This window comes from Azolla caroliniana, unplaced genomic scaffold (assembly GCF_043228905.1).
Source record: "Azolla caroliniana isolate FFs.n. ecotype wild unplaced genomic scaffold, voAzoCaro1.0.p SCAF_11, whole genome shotgun sequence".
NCBI lineage: Eukaryota > Viridiplantae > Streptophyta > Polypodiopsida > Salviniales > Salviniaceae > Azolla > Azolla caroliniana.
Genome location: NW_028230446.1, coordinates 19,466,082 through 19,484,636, shown reverse-complemented (window position 1 = coordinate 19,484,636; position 18,555 = coordinate 19,466,082). Strand labels below are relative to the sequence as shown.

At 36.5% G+C, this 18,555-nt stretch overlaps 1 protein-coding gene across 2 annotated transcripts; it reads right to left on the bottom strand.

The window, feature by feature from the left end:
• Positions 1 to 9,424: 9,424 nt before the first annotated feature.
• LOC147858348 (uncharacterized) lies at positions 9,425 to 17,737 on the bottom strand. 2 transcript variants are annotated; one of them, XM_087327071.1, is made up of 11 exons: positions 17,451 to 17,737; positions 16,345 to 16,493; positions 15,709 to 15,756; positions 15,473 to 15,634; positions 15,265 to 15,402; positions 13,573 to 13,722; positions 13,271 to 13,495; positions 12,697 to 12,746; positions 11,925 to 12,105; positions 11,368 to 11,712; positions 9,425 to 10,301 (listed from the first exon to the last, which is right to left on the bottom strand). In XM_087327071.1, exons 1-11 carry the CDS (start codon positions 17,503 to 17,505, stop codon positions 9,828 to 9,830), a joined length of 1,977 nt encoding a protein of 658 aa, XP_087183197.1. In that variant the 5' UTR covers positions 17,506 to 17,737; the 3' UTR covers positions 9,425 to 9,827. The 2 variants fall into 2 exon arrangements, with proteins under 2 accessions (XP_087183197.1, XP_087183198.1); XM_087327072.1 differs by lacking the exon at positions 16,345 to 16,493 and having other exon boundaries at positions 17,451 to 17,735.
• Between the last annotated feature and the right edge of the window lie 818 nt (positions 17,738 to 18,555).

The following is an 18,555-nucleotide window of genomic DNA, read 5'->3' as shown; positions in this document are numbered from 1 at the left end:
ATAGGGCACACGGAATTTGTCCAAATAGCCAAAAGTGTTTCCCAAACCTTGAATAAGGTAAGCTTTACTATAGCTCAAGTTCCCAAGAAGACAAGAAGAAGCGTAAACGACTATTACAATGTTTGAGCCCTTTTCACACAATCTCCTTAGTTTCTCGTTTCATTTGCCTCTTTACTGAACGCCACAATTGTTCCTTCTCTTTTGATTGATGTCCTAGTGCATCGAAATGTTGCAACCCACTTGAAAATGGTGATGGGTAGCAATGGGCCCAGTTTCGGCTTAAACCAAACCGAACCGTTAAACCATGGTTTAAAGGTTTATAAGTTCCAAAATAATTAAATGGTTTGGTTTAGTTTTAATTAATAATAAACGGTTCGGTTTCAGTTCGGTTTGGTTTTGAAACTAGGGTTTATAGGTTTTTGGGCTATCTTTTTTTATCCATTAAATGTTTATGTAATTTAATGGTTTAATTAATGTTTTTCATTGGTTTAATTCACTTAACTTAATTGTTTATTTAATCTAATGGCTCAATTAATCTTATTTATTTATTTATTTTAACATAAATGCTTATTTAATTTTTTGTATTTTTATTTAATTAATTTTTTAATTAGCTTGGCTTAAATGTGGCTAGGTTTTAACTTTTCCCTAAACGGTTTTGGTTTAAATGGTTTGGTTTACCTTTTTTTTAAATAGTTTGGTTTAAATGTTTGAATGTTCATAAACGGTTTCGTTTGGTTTTTGTTTTATATAAAGGGTTTGGTTTGGTTTCAAGGCACCGAAACCGAACCGAACCGGGCCCATTGCTAGTGATGGGTTTCAATATTTTGGCTTGGGATCTCTTTAATTGTCGAAATTTCCAGAAACACTTGCATCCCTTCTTGGTATGTGATGCTAGTATTTCTGACATTGCTATCCCATGCAATAATGTTGGAAATAGCAAGATTCCCAACTACAATCTAGGACGGCAATGGCAAAAATATTGGTTCTATACCGATCACTAATGACCATACTTTAGGCATCTCCACATGCCGAAAATAACAATGTTGTTATTGTTGGAAATTTCAACATTAGTTATTGTGGAAATTTGTGGCGCTTATATAATGTCAATGTCTCTAGCTATAAAAGTGTCAATAGTAGGGAGTCAATAACAACATGTTTTGCTATTTAGATTAAAATCCGGGTAATAGAAACATCATCTGAAATCACCAACCAAGTTTGGAGTTTCCTATGGAGCCTTTCCAAGAACAAATTTCGATGTCTTCCCCATCATTCATTAACTAAATAAAGTTGCCAGCAAAATCTTCTCAAACCTTGCACTTCTCATGTTCTCTCACATGTAAATGTTAGTATATGAGATGCTTCAACTATCAAGGACGTCCATTTCATAAAAATATTTTTGCATCAAACGATTAGCACTAAAATTTCAATATCTAGATATTGGGACTCACTTGTGCTTCCTTTTTGTTCTCCCATACAACAACTCTACCATTTTTTCTATGCTCCAGGTTTGATGAATTGCAAGTCAATTCAAACACGAGTTACTGGAATCGTAACGCACATTACCCAATGGCTTGGCAATATGTTAACATTCCCAACCAAGAAGACCAATCAAATTTTTGATTGGATGTAACTTCATGTTGACAATGTCGGGATCTAGAGAATTGGATTCATTTGCAATCGAGATGCGAAAGATAGAGAATCGGATTCATTTGCAATCGAGACGCGAAAGATAGAGAATCGGATTCATTTGTAGCCATAACTTTATATGGGAAAGATAGATAACAATCGGTAGGCTCTACTTAAAAGAAAAGAGTTAGTTTCCTTCACTATAATGTAAGTTACCCCAACCCAAAAAACTCCTACATCTATTTGGGCATGTAAGTAAGGATCAAAAACAACGGGAGAAAACAAAAAACACCATCATGAAGAATTGACATTCATTCATAAAAATGCACACACCTTTGTATTTATGTGTCCTACTATCAACACACAGGATCCTTGGGGGTTCAATGAAAATCCTTAACTCCAGAAACATCTTTGTTGCACCATACATAGGCTTTTCCGACATGGATGTATCGAAACAGATAAACCACACATTCTTCCAACAAATCTAAGATCGGATGGGCCGAATGTCCCAACTATTATTGAAATTCATCCACATGATCTAAGAGACTGCAAATGTCTTACACATGGTCCTAAAATTCTTACATAATGTCCACATATCGAAACTAAACAACCTTCCGGGGTCTCTCGAGACACCAATTGAGATGGCTTATTGTGCCCCGATGAGTACTAATAGACATCATCCTCGTGATGTCGAAGATTGCAAATTCTTACATACTGTTGACATGTATCGGTAGCTGCTCTGGATGGAGGAGAACCCCAAGACATTGAGCCGATAAGGACGCCACGACTCGAATGTAGTGCCAGACACCTTACTCGATCTTCTCTGCCTCATTGTCACATCCTCGTCTCGCTGATGATGAGAGCGAGCCTTAGTCCCATTGCTAACCAACTTGTGGTTATGATAGGGAACATTCTTCTTTGTATAATGATCATGAATGTGAGGAGAGTATTTGGGATCGATTAAACCTGATGAGCTTAGTGCTGATGAGGATGATATTGATTTGGGTCCTAAGATATTAGTGGATTTGTTAATATTATGGCTCACCGAGCTCCGTGGGCCATCATTTCCACTAGAATTATAATAACTGTTTGATCTTCCGAATTGTCGCAACATACCTTTCAATGTGGCTAGTGATTTCCACCTACTAGACCTTCTCATGATTCTTACATTATGCTGGTGAATGTGGTTAGTACCATAAGCACCTTCATGGTCACCATTATTATATGGCATATCCATGGATGATCTATATAATTGATCCTTAGATGATGATGTCGATGACGATGCCAGAGCTTTGTGTATATGGTTGGACAACAATGTGGACATGGTGTTACTATCATTACTGTATGATTGGAAGCCCCCATTGGCTCTACTGAAAGGGTGTGGTGATTGTGGAGCTGAAAGGCTAGAGTTAATTACAATGTAATTATTATTGCGATGAAAATCGGCGTTATGTCCACTCGAATTATAAGTAGTTGTAGAGTTAACAAACTCGTTGAAAGTCGACGAGAATCGGGGAGAAGCTGGCTCCGAGAGTGAGCTTAACATTATATCGTTCCTCAACAAACTAGTGTTATAATTTTGTCTATTGATATTGCTGGTAAACTCGAATGCATTTAAGCTTATATTGGGCTCATTGTCATGATCCTGAATATAATGTAGCTTCATTCTACTATAGCTTTGGTGTACAAGAACTACTTCATGTATTGTAAGAAAGGTATAGACTATGTATTATACATGAAATGAAATGAGGAATATGTAGACGTACATATACAGATGTATGGATATATTATCTACGCCACTTTTAGAAGGTGGGCCAGATTTAGAGGCACTTGACTTCAATTTTAGGTGACATTGCATGAGATAGCTTGCTTGTTCTTTTAATGGCCACAATGGGAACACCTTAACTCTTTAGCACCATTTCACTATGATTCTAGTCTATCTACTTTAGAAGCCTTATTTATCCTATGTTTCTACATTAAAATGTTAAAAATGTAAAGTGTGTAATATATATTATTTGTGTGTGTGTGTGTGTGTGTGTGTGTGTGTGTTTAATATGTGCATTTAGAAGTGTAGTTATGTGATTTCGAGGTAAACAAGTTGGCAACTAGATTCCAATGAGATTGATCGGAGACATTTCACGTGTAGGTCGATGTCCCAAGAAGGATCGGGGTTAAAAAAATGGAAAAGGAACGTGCATCCTCATATGTTATTATATTTTTGTCCAGTAATTATTGATGAGTGTCCATGACGTCCATTTTTATTATTACTACAAGGACATTTTGAAACATTATGTCTCTCATGAATACACATGCGAAAAATGATCGAAGAAGCCCTTTTAACCATCTAAAAAGTGGTGGTCACTAAGTTGTTGCTCCATTCACACAATATTATTTTACCATTGGAACCTTGGGTGTAGAGAGGGAAAAACATACTTTTTTAGTTCAATATTATTGCATCGATGTTGCAGTAGAAAACTTGGTCCTATTTAACTAATGGGGACTCGATGTCTTCATTTCTATCCATTCATAATTGTATGATAGGAGTAAAAAGTTAGTTCTATAGAGATCATGGGGGGCATGAGGTGTTTGTATCGAAGCAATGGGGAAAAGGAGATACTATTATTAAACTTATTGGGGTTTGGGTCTTTTGTACATCTAGAAAATTATGACATGATCTTGTGATAGCAAAGTAAAGTATGTAGCTTGTCAAGTTAACATTGTTCACTATTGTTGCTTTAACTAAGGTTGTTCAATGTCATGCTCAAACTAATGCCCTTATGTTAGGCACACACATAGGCTAGGATTACAACAACATAATTATGGTAGAGGTGATAAGTCACTAACATGTTTATGAATCTCATTTTTGTATGTAGCATTGCACATACAATTTATGGGGGATCTTTATATGGGCCAAGGCACACTCTAGTGAATGTAATGACATTCATTACCCATTGCCTTCCATGGTTCTGGGCTAATGAGAGTGCATGTATTGTATCTACAATTAGATGAGCATTGCAACCATATTGTTTGACGATTAAACTAGTCACTATTCCTATAAGACCTTGAAACAACCCAATTAGGTGTTTGATGGTTTGTCAAACTATAAGGGAAGGCCAAAGAACTTGTGTTCCTAGTTTGGATGAGAATTGAGTTTCACATTAAAAAAATTCTCTTTTTCACCACAGTAATGGCTATATGATGTCATGCATAATAATATAACTATTAGAAGTATGTTTTCCTTTACAAAAAAAAATTCAGAAACCATTGGCAACACTTGTCAATGTGGTGGCCTCACTCAAGTACAAGAAATTTTTAGTGGATTTCTAGTTACAAGCACGATGGATATATGGTTGTCCAATGTTTCAAATGTATACTGAAATCAGGTTTAAAACCTGATGCAACCACATTCACATGCAATATTCATTGTAATAGTGGACTATTTTAATACCAATGGAGGATTTTTATTTTATTTATAAAAAAAGAAGAGGCAAATATAATTTGTTAGCATGTATTGATTCAAGTTTTTTCTGACAATGAATTGGGAAGAAGAAATATGTATGTTGAAGGTTCAAGGATATCATATATTAGTTCGAGAATAATGGCCATCATTGAGTACATTTTTTACATGAGGTGGGTCAAATATGTGTGAGTCCATGCTCTTAAAATATTTTAAGAAAGAAAGCCTGTTTTAATACTTTCATTAAAAGTTTTTTGAAAAACATGAGAGACGAGGCAATAAAGGGACAAACGCCAAGTGTGCACAAAAAAAGGGTCGCCACATGATGCCACATCATCAACAATTGCAAGCCACCACCACCATAAGATAAGTCCATCCACAACAACAATGTTAAATCAAGGAAAAACATGAGAAAGTGAAGAAGAAAAATGAAGACGAAGAAATATGTTTGAAAGAAAAGAATATTTAGACATAAGATAAAGCAATAAGTGGCAAGTTGTATAAGACAACTTAGCACTCTACAAATGCCAAGAGAAATGGGAGAGCTCTTAGATCTACATATTTTTAGATATTGGGGTTGGGGGAGAGTAGAACTTCCTAAGGGCCTTGAGAGGCGGTAAGCAGTGATTATATGGGAAACTCCTTCAACGGTTAGATTGGTTTTTGTACAATTTCACAGGTATCATCAATCAAGTTTTAGGCACACCATATATTGTCCCAAACCCTAGCAAAAGACAATCTTGTATTGCTTTCTTGAAGTGGTTGTTTTCTTAAAGACTTTTTGAGATTATGTGTTGGTTTTGTTTGTACTCATGCTCCATGGAACTTCCGATTTTGCAATGTGATATTCAAAGATATGTAAAAGAAAGTCATTTCGAGCTATTTCACTACTTTTAAGTTCTACGCATCAATTTTTTTGTGGTGAACCCAACGTAAAGTGGGGGGCTCTTTTGATGGTAGGAGAATCCCTTCCAAAGCATTCTTTACATAAAAGGAGATCATATAAAGAGTGCACAAAATATTTTTGGCATCTCTTAAACATTGTAAAATGTCCATTCATACAATTCATTATTGGTGAAGAACAAAATGAATTATTAAACATTGAGTACTTATTTCCGCAGAAGGATCACGGTACGAAGAACAACTCAAGATATATACATAAGATTACCATGGGATACAATGTTGTAATTAAAGATGTAGAAAACATCATGTTAGTACATATGAGTATGAAAAAAATGAGGATTTCATAATTTGTGGGGTACCTAGATCTACATTGCAAAGTAAGCCAACTCATGCAAACAATTTGATTACGATGCGCATCCACAGATATATCACATGTATTAGTAGTACCTTCAACACATGACATACCTAGATGCTAATGATCATTACATCAGGTTGTGTTTCTTCTAATCCTGAAGTTTGGTGGAGGGGTCTATACTCCCAAAAAACCAACCCTAGTTATCGAATGAATACATTCCTTTCCTTCTTACTCTTATCTACCAATGGTGTCAGTTGTGTATTTTCCCCAAGTTATAGCCTTATCCTAGTGGGAATTGATGATGGTATTATCAACCCCTCTCAAGTTGATGCCATAGATTTGATCGCATCGCCAACGTCAATAACGTGGACAACATTTCTACACTAGTAATTAGACTACCAAAAGGAAGCAAAATATCTTAGTTGTGTCTGAGAGAACCAACCACACCATAATGCCAGACAACTTGTGTCAACATCTTTTAAACCATTTGTGTCTACATCCTTGAGTGTTACTCACTCGTACTAGCTTTCTACCCTCCAACCTATTTACGCATTACTTATTTTTCGATGTGTCCCATCCCCACAATCCCCACTCACTCATTCTCCCAACTCTAGAGACCCACACACACACAAATAATAGTGCTCAGTGACAAAAAGAACAAGATAGATGAATGAAAGAAGTAGAATATATTGGGCGTGACATAATTACATTATACATAGAACGAAGACATTTTGCACTCTAACCTCTCTTTACAATGGTCGATATTTAAATGATTTAGTTGGTTGGCAGCCTAAACGGATTGGTCAATTTGAGATGGGGTTGTCTACCTCATAGCGAGCTAGCTTCTTGTCTATGAGTTCATCATTGGTGGATTCCAATAGTTTGGTGATCCCGTCCCCCCCCCTCCCCCCCCTTTGAGCCGAGGTGTGCATGTGATAGTAAGGCTAGGGTGCCAAGAGCTAAAGAGAACAATGTGGAAATGCATGCAATAACCAAGGTACTATTATTTGGGTGCCACAAAATTTAGTGAGCCATTCAACTATCTTTATTCTCGTTCCATGCTTGGTCACCACAAGGTGACTCCAACCGATTGATATAAAGATTTAAGGCTACTCTTGCCTTAACCAATAGTCAACTCTAGTACAACCCCATCCATTCAATGTGGCTAGAACTATATCCTTGTAGGACCTATCCCATGTGAACCTGCATTGTGTAGTGCCACACATAAGGGTATAAACTCCTAGCATATTAAATCTAAGCTTAATAGGATGTGGCCTACTAGTAGCATTCCACGGATCACTTGAAATGATCTTGACCTATGCATATACCCCACCTAAGTCTCTCAACTAGTTCTATGGACTTAATTTGCGGTCATGGTAAACTTTGAAGGCCTTCTCAGCTCTGCCAAGTCTATGCCTCAAATTTATAGTGATTGTTGATCTAACGATTATCCATCAACGCATCCCTTTTGAAAATAGCATTAGAATTTAATATTTTTCCAAAATTGCTAAAACAATGCTAAGGAAGACTTACTTATGTTCTTTTATTATTCTCTATCTACACCTCACCAAACCCTACACCAATATGCTCTACATGCTTTTTCTATTCTTGAACTCCTCCATTCATCACTTTCTTTCATCATGCTCAAGACAATCCAATCTTCTCCATGGGATGATGAAGTGACGACCATCATACACTATCTAAAGAAAGTTGTGCTTTATAAGAGCTACACAACTTTGGGAAAAGTAACACCAATGAAATCACAAAATAGACTATAGTTAGAAATCAATACATAAGCAAGAATATTGAATGCATAAATAGTTTTTACTCATAATCCTAATAAGGCCATTACAATATATTTCTCATCAAAGAAGAAAAATATACTCCCATCTTGCGTATTAAGCTCCACGCTTTTAGTTTGGATAACTTAACATGGGAATCTTGCAAAAAGCGTATATAGTGTGTTCTTCATACAAGTTGCTTCCAAGGTCTCTCTTAAGTCTATAGAAGGCACACATAAAAGGTATAATTTTATAAGACGTGCAGTAATACCACAACTATTGTTGTACTTAGTTCACACCCTCATAATTTGAACCCAGGAAAATGCGATTAAAAAGACCCACACAGCTCAAGTAGCTAACACAGTTCACACCCCACAAACACATGCTAATGATAAATACTCAATTTTTCTAACACAGTTCACACCCGACAAACACTTGCTACTGATAAATGTTTGCAATGTTGAGCATGTTGAGCACACATACTTCTATTACAAAATAAAGTTTGTGAAAATGCATGGTTCATAATAAAGCAGACACTACCATGAAATCTTGGCTTCAAACCATGAGATATTTATACAACCTCATTGGGAGTATAATCCCTCATTGCCTGACTATTTCAGCAGAAGTTAGCTCCTCATTCAGCAAACTGAGCCCTTTCCCGAATCCACCATCAAAATGCTGTAATATACTGAACCTAAAAATGGCTCTTGAATTCATGGTCGTAGTAATGAAACACCTGTCGCATGGCCTTGAAAATTAAGTAACCAAACCACTTCTTCCCACAATGAATTTAACAAAAGACATGAGAAATGAGACTGTGCTCATGGAGAGTTTGCACAATTATATTCTAACGGGATTTCGAAGCTATTAGCCAGCAGACGTGTCTATAAACTTAGGGTGTGGCCCAACAAAGCAATCTATACCAATAAGACAAAAATCTTCAGAGTCAAAATCTGAAGCAGTTCTCAATAAATAAGGACCTAACTTGCAATACGCAAAGAGGCCCATTTCAAGAACACCATATATGATTACAGAGGGATAGATTGAAACTTGAAATATTGAATGCCAAAACCACATTTTACAAAAGTGGGGAATGACCTACCAAGATGAGTGGCCTCCCTTTTGAGCATAATGATCTACATCGCTTCAAAAATGTGCATAGGTTATGCATCCATTACAATCTGTGCGAGTCTGAAATTATTTCCATTTTCGGGTCATAGCTCTGAGACAAAGAACACAGATAGATGGTTACAACTTTAGCAGTCATGAATTAACGATCCTATTTCATAAGAAATTCATTCACACAGAACAAAATGACAGATTATTCAAGTGCTAATGTATGCTAGTAAGTTACAAAGACGTGATCATATCATCCAGATATCCAAGACTACACACATAACAGGCTGCCAGATTTTAAGCTTTTGGTCAGCTATACTTCAAGCCAACATGTGAGCAAGTTTTACATATATTCATAAAAACTTCTGACTTCAGGATACAAACAATCCCAACTATTTTATACATGGCAAGAGGATAAAACTTAGCAGGCTTAAAGAATGATATCTACACGGACCACTGGGGATTCCAACTTTACAGAAGTTGGGGTCTAAGAAACCATCACAACTTCTTTTCTGCTGAAGAACCAGCAACCAAAATCTAACCTTTGCTTCTCGAAAATTCCATTGTATTTGCTGACGGAACCAAAAAGTTACATATTCACAATATTGGAGCCATCTTGTTCTGATATATCGATATCTAGAAGACGCAGAAATGCATTCTGGTTAACCGTAATGCTGCCCTGAAATCCACGATCTTTCAATCCACCCTTGCACAAAGTGCCTCTTGGTAAAGACTTGGACCTCAACCTTGAACTGAGATGATCCACACTGACTCTATTACGTCGATTGAATAGTTTGTTTGCATCTAAACCTTGATATGTGGCAGCTAGGCCTCTTTGCTTTCCTAATTGTAGCTTTCGGGGATGACCACCACCATATGTGTCATCACTTCTCCCTCTGCTTATGGTGTTATGATCCAGACTTTTACCCTTGAAAGATTCCTCTGAATATGCATGAAGGGGTTGTGCACTCAAGAAAGAGTTTGTTCTAGGTAGATTTTCTATCCCTTCTATCACAGATGCTCCTGGTTCTTGCTGCCACACACTTGCATGCTGCAGAGCATCCTGCAAGGTGTTCAGGAAAGCAATGAAGTTGCTACCAAAAGTTCATCAATTAGAACATGCAAAAAACGTTCAGTTCACATATCATGCATCAATCCAGAATGTTTTCCATCAAATAAGAATTTGATCTAGATATAAGATTGCATGTTTTATAACAGAAAATTTGTAGCAACTTCTTTGTCTTTCCTAAATGTTGCTGTTTTTTTGCAACATGCAACCTCTGATATAAGCATGGCAATTGTAATCATACGGCACTATGATGATAACTGCGGGGCATCATGCAATTAAGACTTCCATGAAAACGCACACAGAAACTGGAGCCATGTAGGATGTGCTAATGTGACCTAAATGGATAGAAGAAATGAAAGAGAAAATGATTAGATGAAGAATTCTCTCTTCTAGGTTGGAGGTGCCTGTCACTAACTCTGGTAAAATTTTTGATCTAGTTGCATTCAATATGATTGATCAGTCTTATCATGACATTATGATTCAATAGACACCATCAACAAAAATATTCTTACTGAATGCTATGGCTTTTACTGAGTGCGGGAACTAAAAGAAAAAATTAATTATAAAAACTCTCTTAGATTGTAAAGGCGTGTGGCTAATTCTGGTTCAGTATACATCACCAACAAAATATTCTTACGGGTGACCTATGTTGACTGATCAGATAATGTATCTGCTTTGCAACTGGCTAGGGTTTTCCAAAAACAGTGGATTACCTTTCAAGTGAAACCACAATATCAAGTCTGGTTCCCTATTGTCTTTGCATAGACAAGAAGCTATGCTATACAGATCAACTTTTAATGTGTATATAATGAATATCCTTCAATATCTCCTTGGATTTTGTGTTCAGGTAGGTTGTTGATTAGGTTAACTAGTTGCACCAGAATCCTCAAGACACTTCAACTAAAAACTCTAGAATGTTACATAGAAGTGTCTTTTTAAATATGATATCAGAATTTGAAATGAACATGTATATTTCGAAATCTTGCTAGTTTTACTTTGAGACTCCTAATATGAGTAAAATTCTACAAAAATCATAAATACAGAAATGAACACAGATTACCTGTAGGTTTTCTGATGAGTTGGAAGGTACTTTCTTACACAGCAACCTTTCTGCAGTTCGCAATTGCGTCAGCATCCTCTCCTTATCTAGCATCCATCCACACTTGTTACTATTTACCATCCCGCCTGGAGGAATAGCTTCATTTTCCTCACCAACTGCAGGTGGGGCAGTTCTCAAAAATGATGTGAATGGTAAGGACAATCCAGAAGAAGGATTCATCTCCACATTTGTTTTAAGTACTGCACTAGATGTTATATCTCCTTCAGGTTGCAGTCCAAGCTTTGACCGCAGCAACCTGTTTTCTTCTTTCAGCTGGTCTATCTCTTTATGAAGGTTTACAATAACCTGAACACAATTGTTCCACATCAATTTCAAAAAACTTCAAATAGAAAAATGACTGGGATTACAATAGCCTATCCTCCATATACCTCAGCAGCATGCAAGTGGCAACCTGCACTATGACTTGTCGTGGATTATAGACAGTTGCTCACAATTGAGGAGGATGCTTCAAATACATTTAACAAAACTTTAAGTGGAATACAGTCTTAAATATATACCTTGTCTCTCTCGTCAATATTGACAGAGGGTGCATTCACAATAGTCTTTGTACATGTGGCATAGTATAAGGTGCTTAATGTTTCTTCAACAACTGAAGAGGCTGGTGAGATACAAGCAATCATCAACGCAAGACTGTTTCCACCAAGTGATTCCATCAAAAGCTTTGTTAACATGCTTTCCCTGAATCAGAATAAACTTCAATTTCAAGTTCTGTCACATGTAATTAATATTAGAGAATATAACTGTCTGTGTCCTCTGTGATTGAGGTCTAGGGATATGATGAAATTCTGTATAAGGGCAAGTTCGCCTACACATCTAACTCTTTTAGATGTAAAGAAGACCCTATAAATATGGAAAACTGGAAGTATAACTGAATTAAAAATTCAACTAATTAAATTAACACTGGCATTGTTTGCAGCAAACACTGGAAGTATAGTATCCAAATGCTGAATATTTATAGACGTTTATGCTAAATTCATCATAAATTTGGCATCATGTGAGAGTGGTCACCTATCAATTGGAATGGTTACACTAAAAAGCTATATTAACTACCAGTGAAAGTGGTACACTGGTTTAACCGACCCAAATTTGAGGTGCTTCAGCTAAAAACCAATCTAGCAACTGCTTCTATTTAATAGGGGAACCTCAGAGAAATTAATAAACAGCTGTTCACTTGATAATGAAATGCATGTGCCACGCCTTCAAGCTCTCCATATTAAAGACAGCCAGGGAAGGATCATATCTACATCATAGGAGTTGAAAAACCAATACCTGTAAGGTACCAAGTCACCCTTTTTACCCTCTGCCAAAGCTGAAATTACCTGGAAGCCAACAAAGAGAACGTTTTAAGTTGAATCTTGATTGTGAAATAACAGTACTACTATCAGAATATAATACTAGCAATCAAAGAGACTGTCAAGACTATAAATCCCCAATTGGTATGGATTTCATTTACGGTTAGTTGTTTTTAGAGTACACATTGAGACTAGATTCATTCTCCTGGGACACAAACTTATTATGCAAAGCAAATATATCATACAGTACACCTAAATAACTTCCTATTCAGTGATTTTACAGAATCTACGCGACAGTTTCTAGGCTATTTGAATTCCTTTCTTCAGATGGAAGGAATATGCATCACACACTGCGAAATATAAACCATTTAACCATTCTCAAAGCACTGTGAAATATAGGTCTTTATTCATATGAAGAAAATTATATTGTATTTAGTCCTTTCCCTCCATAGCAAATGTAGTATTATTCTGTTCATTAATTTTTTGTCTCGTTACTCACTAAAAAACAGATCATAACACCAACACACCATTTCATAACTTGTAATGGTTACCTTGCCAAGTGTAAATAGAGATCGGTTAATATTTCCTGTTTCTTTCAGCATATCTCCGGAGCTTCTACTTTTTTTTAGTCTTTCACTTCCAGCAAGGTCAACAAATAGCATTTTACCATATCTAACAATTGGAGAGGCCCCCTCAATCTCAGTGATTGAATCAACATGAAGGGTCATAATGCAATGACTTCTACTGCTATCTTTATTAAGATCATGGGATCCAACCTGTAGAACACAATGCAGTTTAAGAATGTTTCAGCACAGAATGAAAAAAACATATAAATGTTCAAATATCAACATACCTTACGATTTTTGGCCCCTTCATTGAGAACAGAAAAGACATCATCAACAGTTTCACAATCAACTAGAAGCAGATTGTCAACATAATACCCATCTTTCACACACCATTTTACATCTCTTGGAGCAGAATCCAATCGTAATAAGTCATTCACCTATAAAGCAAAAATAAAATTTAAAAATCAAACGGTTTAGTTTCATTTAATCGTTACAAGGTGGAAGATTTAATTTAACACTACCACTTGAAGAGTCTGTTATTTTACAAAACCCTAATTTGAAAAAAACACTGTAAAGTATAAGATAGTGTTTCAATTATGCTTCTTTTACTTATATTATTTCTAAAAATAGAGGAACTTTTTCCTACTTAATCAATTTAATTATTGCAGATCCCTCTTATAGGTTTATTACCAGTAATACCAGAAGTTCCTTCAACACCAGTTCCCTAATAGGTCCAAGAAAACCCTGTAAAGTATTCACACACTAGATATGCATGCATCATGGATACCTCTCCTTTGGCTTCTAGCAAGCCGAGAGACTGTGTAGGGAATGGGAGAAGATATTGCATTTTTCAGATACCAAAAGCATCATTGCATATGTGATATCTAGGGTACCTCTTCAGAGCAGTGGATGCAATACAACCATGCATTGGAAAAGCTTACGAGACCATGGACAAATGAAGTGGAAGATGTAAACTAGGTGTGGGAATGAAGTGGAAGATATAAATAGGTGTGGGAATGAAGCCTACATTATGAACAAGGCACAAAAGTGATCAATGACAGGGGTCATTTGAATGTAACTCGAATATATTATATGAAATAATTACAAGAGCTTGATTACAACACCCTTATCACCAGAGTTTGATTAATGCTTTATCTCGATAAGCAACTCGATGCCAAGAAAATTGAACATAGGATAAGACCTGCTCAAGATTGCGAATGAGACTTACCTTGCTTTCATACCATACTTGGCATTGGCAAGACCAAGGAGTTTCGTAGCCCAATACCCCGCTGGAAAGGGAGTGGTCAAAGAAGGTTAAAGCACTTTTTGCAAAGGCAAAGGAAATTACAGAATTCTAGAAAATTTTAGAAACTTCTATACAACTCCAAGTTATTCCAAGCAAGACCTTCACATCGTGATGGTAAGTTCCACAAGATACAGTTGTGTGGGCCAAGCTTCGGCTTCTTTTGATTGTGTTGATGGAACTCTGAAACATTCATATATAAGTGGTTGTGTTTGAAGGGTGTTTGGATAGTCATTAATATCATGGCCGTTCAAAATGGACTCCACTAAGTCTGGAACATGGGATGCTGTAAGCAAGAACTTGCTTGAACTTGTCATAAATGTACCATGATTATCAACAATTCCATCATTATAGTTCTGCCAATGTAGTTGTGACTGCTATTGGAAGTTGAAGTGTTAGAGACTTCATGTTAGTGTAATCTATTTTCTTTAACTATACTATTAGTCATTTCATGATAATTATTTTCCTGGGTTTCCACCTCTCATTCAACTTTCACATAAGTGAATAATAATATAAACTGTAGATATTGTATAGCATGCCAGCATAACCATACTCCATAGAAACGAGTACCAAAATAAGCTTACTGAAGCTATGTTTGAATAAGTACAAATTTCCTTATGGTAATTTTACAGCATCACTTGTTTAGTAGTGTACCATAGGTACGTCAGTACAGTACCTGTTCATTGTAGACCTCATAATAAGATGCTCGCAAAGAAAAGGATCTCTTATTGCTACCAGTAGCATGTGATTTCATAGCTGTAAATATACATTCTACGCACTGGGCAATAAGACCATCTTCATGGCTGCTTCTTTCCTGCATATGCATTGCTTATGTATCTTCTACTACTAACATTAACAAGATGATGAAATGTAGTAGTGCAAACCTCATTTCGACCACACATGGTGTATGTTTTACCCGAGCCTGTTTGGCCACAAGCTATTACGGCTGAGGAATAGCCATCTAGCACAGAATTTAAAAGTTTCTGCACTTCACACCTTTCCATGATCTGATCTTGCCGTACTTCATGACTAAGGCAACCATCAAACTATAAATTGAAGAGAGATTCAGGAAGGCTATCATGGAATATTAATACAACTTTTAAATATGTGACCTATATACCTGAAACTTTCTTGTCAATGCATTGTATCCGTACCCGTAATCTACAACCTGAAAGCATAAGGAATACAAAGAATCACAAAGTAAATAAACAAGTAGACCATATTATATATACATACATATATGTGTGTGTATGTCGGCTAGACATGCACTTACATCATCCTAAATAATAATGCTAATTACTAAGCCTAAAATGTTGTAAACCTTGTCTACCTGCTATCGCAATTATCCAAAGGGACATAATCATGCTAAAAATTCTCATGTAGTTTACCTCATCAGAACTGTGGAAGTGCTCAGAAACATTAACCTGAATTGCTCTAAATCAGTCAAACTAAGTGAAAGAAATCCTAATCTTTCTTATTGAATACATTGAAATCGAAAGTCATTAGAGCCAGATAGTGTATAAACTTGTTAATTGAATTTGCTCACAGTGTGCCTACTAAATTACCTTGATTGCTAATAACGGGCTACATCATTGAGCAAATACAGCTCAATTCAGGAAAATTGAATCACTACAAGAGAGTGTAGTTGTGTGTAGCCTTTAAATTTCCTTTGTTAAAGATACTAATCTTTGCATTTATGAGACCAGAAGAGAGTATTTCTAATCAACACCCATCGGGAGCTGATGGTAGTCATTACCTTGATAAATTGTGTCTGATCTTTCAAAACTTGTACACACGATTTCTCTCCTCTGTCTATTTCTTCTTTTGTTAGTGGTCGCACTCGAACAAAAACACGTATATTTCCTTTTTCATCAGCAGAAGAGTCTGATTGTGATGTGATGTAACCTAAATGTTTTCTCATTCAACTTTAATTTCCTTCTTTTCACAAACCTTGATCTCTATTAAGAATTTTACATGTTACTGTTTCTCAAATGTAGTCTGAAAAAGTTAAGATTAGCTTCTTATTTTTAAACTGCAACTTCTCTAAATCATCCTTCTTGCTTCATTGAGAGAAATCATATGAGTTATAGTTGAGTATCTAATTTCATGTTGAAGAAATCTCAGAACACAAAAAAGGTAATGTCACAGTTATATCTATAAAATTCCATCCGGTTCCAGATAATCATATTTCACAGGAGATTATATTTGCAAAAATTAGGATTAATTTGTAAGAAACTAGCTTGAGTACTACAATATTTGCAATCTCACTTCATTTAAAAATGAGAATAATAGAGCACTCAGTCTAGCAGTATCATTGCAAGAAGAGGTATGATTTACTCTATCAATTATCTCATTCCAAAACCCTGTACAAATGATATAATGCTCGGCCAATTTCTAACTGAATGTTTATTAATCATATGAAATACTGTGAAAAGACACAAAAGCAGGTGTGGTAATGAGTGAATTTCACGTTGATATGAGTAGAGAAAATCGGTATGATCCATAGATCAGATAAAAAAAATTTGCTTTTCTAGATATTGACAATATGAACAGGATCAGAATGTTGCTGTTCTGAGGATTTACTTGAAATTCCGTATTTCTAGGTCTAACAGTTTCCTCAAAGCCCAGATTCTTAATCAGCTTTATTTTACACATGGTGGATAGTTTTGCAAAGAGAAAAAGAAGTCTTGACCGAGGACAACCTTCAACATTCCCTTGATACACAAAAATGAATTTTTCTTTGCGGAATGAATTGACAATGGAGTCTATGAAAAAACACACACACAGTTTGTAGTTATCCATACATAACAGTGACAGATATATGAACGAAGGATAACGAAACCGGAAGAATTTATAACCAACCTCGATCCTTTGCAGGTGATCTGCGACCAGGATGAACTTCAATGTTCTTGGCCATGGAGAAATATCTAAAATGGATGCAGATGAATGAAGCAAGTGGAGAAACGTAGAACGACAGAGAATCGTATGACTGTGTAGTTTTTCTCCGCCAGGTAAATGAGCCAAAAAAACGCTTCTGTGATTGCGGAAACGCTGTGTCCTTCTCCGCTTCTGCTGGGGGAATCCCTGATTATGTCTCCGTCGCTATCGCCATCGCCATCGCCGAAGAGACGCTCAGGGAAGTGTCGAGTTTCTCCTAACGATCTTGCGCCACCTTAACCATGGTTAAAGCCCTCAATCATGGTTAAACATGTTAACCATAGTTCAATGTCTCAATCATGGTTAAACATCTTAACCATGGTTAAATCCCGTCACTCAAATCCCGTCAGAGCATTTACTAACAATTTTTTTTGTTGTTTTGATGTTTTTTGCGTGTGAGCGATGGGGATCTAACAAGGCTCGTCATGCTCTTCACAGGATCAAACACAACATTCTTAACCCGGTATTCTTCTTTCTCGATCTCTCTTTTCTTTTCTATGATACTTTCTTCTTGGTCATATGGAAGTGGTATTACGTTTTCTTTTCTTTTCTTTCTTCTTTCTACCATCAGACGATGTTAATCTACTTATGCATCGGGTCAAGCATGTTTGCACTAATCGCACACACTCAACTCATGGCCCTTTTGCATATTGTGATGTATCTCCCACTCTCCCCTCTCTTGAGCCATCTCTTACGATAATAATTAATCTTGTGCATCGGGTCGAGCGTGTTTGCCCTAATCGCACATGCTCACCTCATGGCCCTTTTGCATCTAATGTTGAGTATGCCACTCTTCCCTTTATTGAACCATCACTTGGCTGATTCAATGGGATGTTGTGGTCTTGACGAGGTGTATGTCGCCTACCTATGCCACTCTACTCTCTATTGAGCCATCACTTGGCCGATTCTATGGGATGTTGTGGCCTTAACGAGGTATATGTCGGTTACCTATGCCACTTTACTCCTTATTGAGCCATCAATTGGTCGATTCTAGGGAGATGTGGTGGTCTTGAGGAGGTGCATGTTGACT